Genomic DNA, 8,033 nt, shown 5'->3' with positions numbered 1-8,033 from the left:
AACAATAAACAGCTTTGTCCCCCGACTTTCGAGACGATCCGTTAATGTATTGTTACAAGACCAAAAATCATTGGTCTCTTAACTGGAGAACCTTCTCGAAGGGCGAAGGGATACAGCCGCCTGCGTTGACTCCGCATTCCTGTTTGCCCACTCGTCTCGAGACCGTTCGCGCTCGCAGATCGCTGTCGATTAGTTTTCTTTTCGCGCCGTCGCCGAATTATAAGCTGCTCACGCGCACGTTGCACTTGCAATTGCCGAACCGCCGACTTGTATTGTTTAGAACACTTGTTTGTCATACTGGACACGAAAAATACACTGCAATACGGACACTTTGATTATTGAAGTTTCTTTCCTCACTGCCTCCGACCTTTTCCAATTTCGCTCGTGTACCGCTCTAACTACGCGAATCTCGCGCGGCAATACAGCACATTTCTGGTCCTTCGAGCCGGATCAACTTGATCCTTTCTTCGGCTTCCTCGTCACTGTTCTCGAGCTCGCCGTTTGTGCGGAGTGTTGTGGTGCCGAAGTGACGTGCGGTCCACCGTCAGGAACGAAGATGGAAAAGTTAGTGGCGGTTCAGCGAGACCTTCAATCGCGCATTGCGCGCTCAACTGAGGTGCTAGAGAGCTTGGAGTCCACCAAGGTCACCATGGGCCTCGTCCGATCCGCCGTGTCAGTGATGGACGTTAGGTGGAGGAAATTTGAGACCAATCACGAGAAGCTAATAACTTCGGGGACACTCTCGTTGAGAGCGCCTACCTCACAGACGATGTCGCGAGTGCTGTAGAGGTGGACTACCTCCGGCAGCGTGCCCGTCTGCTGGACGCGGAGCAGGCTCTCCTCCTGGCTGCGGAGGGGTCTAAGAAGGAGCGAGCGGGGCCCACGCCGTCGACGTCGCGTAATGCTCTCCCCCGGATTCAGCTGCCGCAGTTTTCGGGCAAATTTGAGGACTGGCCGGCTTTCCGAGACCTCTTCAGCTCTCTCGTGAGCAATGAATCCTTCCTGTCAAAAGTGGAGAAAATTCATTATTTGAAGACTAGCGTCAAGGGGGACGCCGAACAACTCATCAAAAACCTGCCAACGACGGAGGACAATTTTGAGCGCGCGTGGACCACCCTCAGCGACCATTATGAAAATAAGCGTCTGCTGGTGAGGTCATATCTGGCTGCATTCACCGCTCTCCCCAAGATGACGTCCGATTCGGTAACTGACCTTCGACGCATCTTCCACGGCGTGGTGTCTGTCGTCGGCTCTCTGGAGGGGATTGGCCGTCCGATCTCCAGCTGCTCGGACCTTTTCGTCCACCTGGTGGTCGAGCTCCTCGACACTAGGACCCGCCGGGAGTGGGAAAATTCGCTGGGAAAGAGCCCCGAGCCCTCGACGTACGACGAGCTCCGTGAGTTCCTCCAGGAGCAACTGATGACCCAGGAGGCGATCCTATCAACCGCCAGCGAACCGTCCGGAAAGTCGTCAGAAAAGTCCGGGCGCTCTGCCCGCAGCAATCACGTTAAGGGCCGCGCCGTCGATTCTAGCCGCAGCTGCCCAATCTGTAAGAAGGAACACTTCTTAGCTTTCTGCGAGCAATACAGGAAGAAATCTGCTCCCGAGCGACGCGAAGCGGTAACGACTCACCAACGCTGCTGGAATTCAGACGGGATTCTCCCGGGGCCGCCTCGTCGTCGCGTTGTCCTCGCGTACGAGGCAATTCTCGTGCAGTATCTCCGCTCTCGTGTTGCCGCGCCTGTCAATGTACAGCGGCACGGCGGGCGGGAGCGCGTGTTCGTGGCCCCACGTGCGAGGACTTGACCTGGCCGACCCCGAGTACTTCCGTCGGGACCCGGTGGAGCTCCTCCTCGGCGCGGACGCGTACGCTGACATCGTCCTCCCCGATCTACGGCGGGGAGGACCCATGGAGCCGATCGCGCAGGAGACGCGCCTCGGCTGGATCATCCTGGGGCCCGCCGGAATCAACAGTCACGCCGTGTCATCCGTGACCTCGCTTCAGTGCACTACGATGGATGAACTGCCTGCCCTCGTGCGCCGCTTCTGGGAGTGGGAAGAAATGCCCCGCGGCCCCATGCCGCTTACCACCGAGGAGAGAGAGTGCGAGGAGTACTTCTCTCGAACGCACCAGCGTCTCTCCGACGGTCGATACGCAGTACGCCTGCCGCTTCGACGAGAGCCACCGGACCTGACTGCCACGCGCCGCGCTGCCTTCCGGATGCTCGCCACTATGGGGCGTCGGCTAGAGCGTGACCCGGCGCTTCGAGACCTGTATCGGACCTTCATGAGCGACTACCACGCCATATGTCGCCCGTCGACGCCGCGCCTGCTGAGCGCTGCTGCTACCTGCCGCATCACGGGGTGCTCCGAGGGTCCGGTATCAACGCCAAGCTCAGAGTCGTGTTCAACGGCTCTTCTCGCACCTCCGAGGGACTCGCTCTAAACGATTTCTTGCACACAGGGCCTAATCTTCTGCCACCTCTCGCCGATGTGCTCCTGCGCTGGCGCTGCCATCGCTACGTCTTCACCGCCGACGTGGAGAAGATGTTCCGCCAGATCCTAGTCCATCCGGCGGATCGGGACGTGCAGCGCATCCTGTGGGCAGAGGACAACGACGTAAAGACCTTTCAGCTCAATACCGTCACGTACGGGCTGGCGTGCGCTCCGTACTTGGCGATTCGAGTGCTACGCCAGCTCGCCTGCGACGAGACTCGGCGATTTCCCCGAGGTTCCGCCGCCCTCCAGCGGGGAACCTCGGGGATATATTTATATGGACGACATCCTTACCGGCGCCGAGGACTTGGAATCTGTTCGCCTCCTGCAGACACAGATATCCGCCCTCTGCATGGCGGGCGGGAAGTGGGCCGCTAACCACGGGGCAATCCTTGCAAGCGTCCCGCTCGAGCTTCGACCTGCTGTGGACGCCACGTTGCCGACCGACGCCTGCTCCGTGCTGGGTTTGAAATGGACGCCCATGTGCGACGACTTCTCTCTCGTCATCGGAAGATCGGCGGGAGTCCCTCCTACGAAGCGGGTTGTACTCTCTCAAACCGCTCGCCTGTTCGATCCCCTCGGCTGGTTGGCCCCCATCGTAGTACGGGCAAAACTGCTGATCCAAACCACCTGGTTGGAGCAGCTAGATTGGGACGCTCCTCTGCCATCGGGACATGCCGCAGCCTGGGCGAGGTTTCGAGGAGGAGCTCCCTGTATTGGAGAAGGTACGAATACCGCGCTGGTATCGTTGCGGCGCAGCTCCTTGTGGCGTCGAGATCCATGGCTTCGCTGATGCCTCGGAGAGGGCTTACGCCGCTGTGGTGTACCTTCGGACGATCAGCGACGGAGAGCCTTACCTCTCGCTGGTGCAGGCTAAGACGAAGGTCGCGCCGCTGAAGAGGGTGTCTCTACCCAGACTGGAGCTCTGCGCAGCGGCCTTACTGGCGAAACTGGTCGATCACGTCCGAACTACGCTCGACCTGGCTGGATCCCCCACCTTCCTGTGGACGGACTCGACGGTCGTGCTCGCCTGGGTTAGAGGTCACCCTGCGAAATGGACCACCTTCGTGGCTAATCGTGTGGCGGAAATACAACGGTCCAGTGAAGAGTCTAGATGGAGACACGTACCTGGGCGCGATAATCCGGCGGACTGTGCGTCCCGGGGCGTGTCCCCGAGCGATCTGCTGGAGCATCCGCTATGGTGGACGGGGCCCAAGTTCCTGACCCAGGACCCTTCCGCTTGGCCTCCGCCTCCAGACGGCTGCGATCTCCCGGACCTACCGGAGCAGCGCCCCACCCGGTGTCTGGCCGCCGCAAGCGCTCGGGAGCCTGAGGAGCTCGCCCGCTTTTCGTCGCTGCGCCGGCTGCTGCGCGTCACCGCCTGGATATTGCGCTGGCAAAAGAGATCTCTGCGACGTCCGCCTTCGCCGCCGGACCTGAGCTCGGGGGAACTGAACGAGGCCTTGGAGAGGTGGCTGTTAGGTCCAGTCACTGGCCTACGCCGTGGAGCTGGAGGACGTCTCCTCCGGACGGTCGGTTTCAAAACGACATGCAGTCCCCTCCGCAAGCTCACGCCGATACTAGGCAACCAGGGGATCCTGAGAGTGGGAGGGCGGTTAAAGCATTCGTTATTGAATGACGACCAGCGGCACCCGATCATCTTGCCGCCGGAGTCGCATTTGACTCGACTTACCATCGACGACAGCCACCGTCGCACGCTTCACGGAGGAACCCAGGCTACGCTGACCCACCTGCGACATCGCTTCTGACTCCCGCGAGGCCGCCAACTGGTGCGGCGATACATTCATCGGTGCCTGCAGTGTGTTCGATGGCGGGCGGCCTCCCCTCAGCCACTGATGGGAAACCTGCCGAGAGCGAGGATCACGCCTAGCCGGCCGTTCCAGCACACAGGAGTGGACTTCGCGGGACCAATCTGGCTCCGAACGACGAAGGGCCGCGGACATAAAGCCTACAAGGCTTTTCTCTGCGTCTTTGTCTGTTTCAGCTCCCGCGCCGTTCACTTGGAGGTTGTAAGCGACTACTCGGCCGACGCCTTCCTCGCCGCCTTCCGACGCTTCGTCTCCCGACGAGGTCTGTGCCAGGTTGTTTACTCCGACCGGGGTACGAATTTCGTGGGGGCTGACACGCAACTCAAGGACCTATTCGACCAGGCGAGCCGTGAGCGCCACCGAATCGTCGGGTGCTTAGCCGATGACGGAGTCCAGTGGCGCTTTAACCCCCCGGCGGCGCCTCACTTCGGGGGCTTATGGGAAGCGGCGGTGAGAGCGCTTAAGCACCACCTGAGACGAGTCATAGGCGAGACCCGGTTGACCTTCGAGGAAATGGCCACTTTCCTCGCTGAGACCGAGGCCTGTCTCAACTTTCGCCCGCTCCAGGCCCTGACGGACGATCCAGAGGACCTCGACGCCCTGACCCCCGGTCACTTCCTGATCGGGGCGCGTCTCAACGCGGTTCCGGAGCCGACACTCATCAACGTGCCTGAGAATCGACTCAGCCGCTGGCGGCTCCTCCAGCAGATGCGGGACCACTTTTGGCATAGGTGGTCCCGCGAGTATCTCCAGACCCTCTCCCCACGGCCCAAGTGGTGGTCGATAAGCGGGAATCCGCGCGAGGGCCAGCTGTGCCTGATCAAAAGCGAGACCACGCCGCCGCGCCGCTGGCCCCTCGCGCGGATAATGCGCCTCCACCCTGGAGACGATGGCCGTGTGGTGGACGTCCGGACCTCCGCCGGTGAACAGTCCCGTCCGGTGGTTAAATTAGTACCCCTGCCGACAGCGGACGCTGCGGAACCGGGGACGCCCGAATAGATCGCGCGTTCAAGCTCCACTCGTGTCTTGTGTAAATCCTGTAAATTATGTGTATTTGTGCGATTCCTGTATGAAACTCGGTAAAACGGCTGTTAAATAGTGTGCTCTTACCTCCGTTGTTTGTCGCCACGATGGCCATGCCCTTGAGAGCGGGGGTCGCGGGATCAATCATCGACCACCTGTCGACGAGGCGAGCGGGATGTCGCGAATTCATTCGCGAGAATTAGTCGGCGTGATAAATGAGAGTGTCGCGCGGCCCGTCCCGCGCGCCTGTCACTCTCTCCCGCGATTTCGCGCGTTTGTCGTTCTCTCTCTCGCGCTCCCGCGCGCCGGTCGCGCTCTCACTCGCGCTCCCGCGCTCTCGTTTCAGCGCGCTTCGATCAGCTGTGCGCGTTCACGTCACCGCGCTCGTTCAAACACTCGCTCGCCTGGGCAAACAGGCGCGGAAAACAATAAACAGCTTTGTCCCCCGACTTTCGAGACGATCCGTTAATGTATTGTTACAAGACCAAAAATCATTGGTCTCTTAACTGGAGAACCTTCTCGAAGGTCGAAGGGATACAGCCGCCTGCGTTGACTCCGCATTCCTGTTTGCCCACTCGTCTCGAGACCGTTCGCGCTCGCAGATCGCTGTCGATTAGTTTTCTTTTCACGCCGTCGCCGAATTATAAGCTGCTCACGCGCACGTTGCACTTGCAATTGCCGAACCGCCGACTTGTATTGTTTGTTACCGAATGTTCAAAATTAAAAGCAATACAAACGTCAGCAGGCAATTACAAAACAGCACCCGTATAAAAAATTGAAGTATCCCAAAAATGACATTATTAGCTCTAATATCAATTTTGAACATTCGGTATATTTACACCTGTAAGGGTGCAAACAAAACAGAAACCAATACAAACGTCTGCAGACGGTAACAAAACAGCACCCGTTTACAGAATTAAAATATCTTAAAAAATGACACTATTAGCTGTAGCATCAATTTAAAAAATTCTGTATAATTACACCTGTATAGATACGAACAAAATGGAAAGCGGTACAAACGTCCGCAGGCAATTATAAAACAGTACCCGTATACAAAATTGAAATATCCCAAAAATGACATTATTAGCTCTAATGTCAATTTTGAACATTCGATATATTTACACCTGTATAGATACGAACAAAATGGAAAGCGGTACAAACGTCTGCAGGCAATTATAAAACAGCCGTATACAAAATTGAAATATCCCAAAAATGACATTATTAGCTCTAATGTCAATTTTGAACATTCGATATATTTACACCTGTAAGGGTGCAAACAAAACAGAAAGCAATACAAACGTCTGCAGACGGTAACAAAACAGCACCCGTTTACAAAATTGAAATATCCCAAAAATGACATTATTAGCTCTAATATCAATTTTGAACATTCGGTATATTTACACCTGTAAGGGTGCAAACAAAACAGAAACCAATACAAACGTCTGCAGACGGTAACAAAACAGCACCCGTTTACAGAATTAAAATTTTTCAAAAAATGACATTATTAGCTGTAACATCAACGTAAAAAATTCTGCATAATTACACCTGTATAGTTACGAACAAAATGGAAAGCGGTACAAACGTCTGCAGGCAATTACAAAACAGCACCCGTATACAAAATTGAAATATCCCAAAAATGACATTATTAGCTCTAATATCAATTTTGAACATTCGGTATATTTACACCTGTAAGGGTGCAAACAAAACAGAAACCAGTACAAACGTCTGCAGACGGTAACAAAACAGCACCCGTTTACAGAATTAAAATATCTTAAAAAATGACACTATTACCTGTAACATCAATTTTAAAAATTCTGTATAATTACACCGGTATAGATACGAACAAAATGGAAAGCGGTCAAAGCAATACAAACGTCTGCAGGCAATTATAAAACAGCAGCCGTATACAAAATTGAAATATCCCAAAAATGACATTATTAGCTCTAATATCAATTTTGAACATTCGGTATATTTACACCTGTAAGGGTATAAACAAAACAGAAAGCAATACAAACGTCTGCAGACGGTAACAAAACAGCGTTTACAGAATTAAAATTTCTCATAAAATGACATTATTAGCTATAACATCAATTTTAAAAATTCTGTATAATTACACCTGTATATTTACGAACAAAATGGAAAGCGGTACAAACGTCTGCAGGCAATTACAAAACAGTACCCGTATACAAAATTGAAATATCCCAAAAATGACATTATTAGCTCTAATATCAATTTTGAACATTCGGTATATTTACACCTGTAAGGGTATAAAGAAAACAGAAAGCAATACAAACGTCAGCAGACGGTAACAAAACAGCGTGCACAGAATTAAAATTTCTCATAAAATGACATTATTAGCTATAACATCAATTTTAAAAATTCTGTATAATTACACCTGTATAGATACGAACAAAATGGAAAGCGGTACAAACGTCTGCAGACAATTACAAAACAGCACCCGTATGCAGAATTGAAATATCCCAAAAATGACATTATTAGCTCTAATGTCAATTTTGAACATTCGATATATTTACACCTGTATAGATACGAACAAAATGGAAAGCGGTACAAACGTCTGCAGGCAATTATAAAACAGCCGTATACAAAATTGAAATATCCCAAAAATGACATTATTAGCTCTAATGTCAATTTTGAACATTCGATATATTTACACCTGTAAGGGTG

At 53.3% G+C, this 8,033-nt stretch overlaps 4 protein-coding genes across 4 annotated transcripts; all 4 read left to right on the top strand.

The window, feature by feature from the left end:
• The first annotated feature begins 556 nt into the window (after positions 1-556).
• LOC145946984 (uncharacterized) lies at positions 557-1,806 on the top strand. The gene is made up of 2 exons (XM_083056740.1): positions 557-685; positions 751-1,806. Exons 1-2 carry the CDS (start codon positions 557-559, stop codon positions 1,804-1,806), a joined length of 1,185 nt encoding a protein of 394 aa, XP_082912866.1.
• Positions 1,807-2,307: 501 nt separating this feature from the next.
• Positions 2,308-2,874, top strand: LOC145946983 (uncharacterized). Its single transcript, XM_083056738.1, has one exon. The coding sequence runs from the start codon at positions 2,308-2,310 to the stop codon at positions 2,872-2,874; it is 567 nt and encodes a 188-aa protein (XP_082912864.1).
• Positions 2,875-3,170: 296 nt separating this feature from the next.
• On the top strand, positions 3,171-4,265 carry LOC145946982 (uncharacterized). Its single transcript, XM_083056737.1, has one exon. It carries the CDS (start codon positions 3,171-3,173, stop codon positions 4,263-4,265), a length of 1,095 nt encoding a protein of 364 aa, XP_082912863.1.
• An 87-nt stretch (positions 4,266-4,352) lies between these two features.
• Positions 4,353-5,324, top strand: LOC145946981 (uncharacterized). The gene has a single exon (XM_083056736.1). It carries the CDS (start codon positions 4,353-4,355, stop codon positions 5,322-5,324), a length of 972 nt encoding a protein of 323 aa, XP_082912862.1.
• The last annotated feature ends 2,709 nt before the right edge of the window (positions 5,325-8,033 follow it).

Source organism: Prenolepis imparis, unplaced genomic scaffold, assembly GCF_030444845.1.
Source record: "Prenolepis imparis isolate NDT839.2.m4 unplaced genomic scaffold, iyPreImpa1.0 SCAF_35, whole genome shotgun sequence".
NCBI classification, from domain to species: domain Eukaryota; kingdom Metazoa; phylum Arthropoda; class Insecta; order Hymenoptera; family Formicidae; genus Prenolepis; species Prenolepis imparis.
The sequence above is the reverse complement of the archived record's forward strand: the minus strand, read 5'-3'. Positions and strand labels throughout refer to the sequence as shown.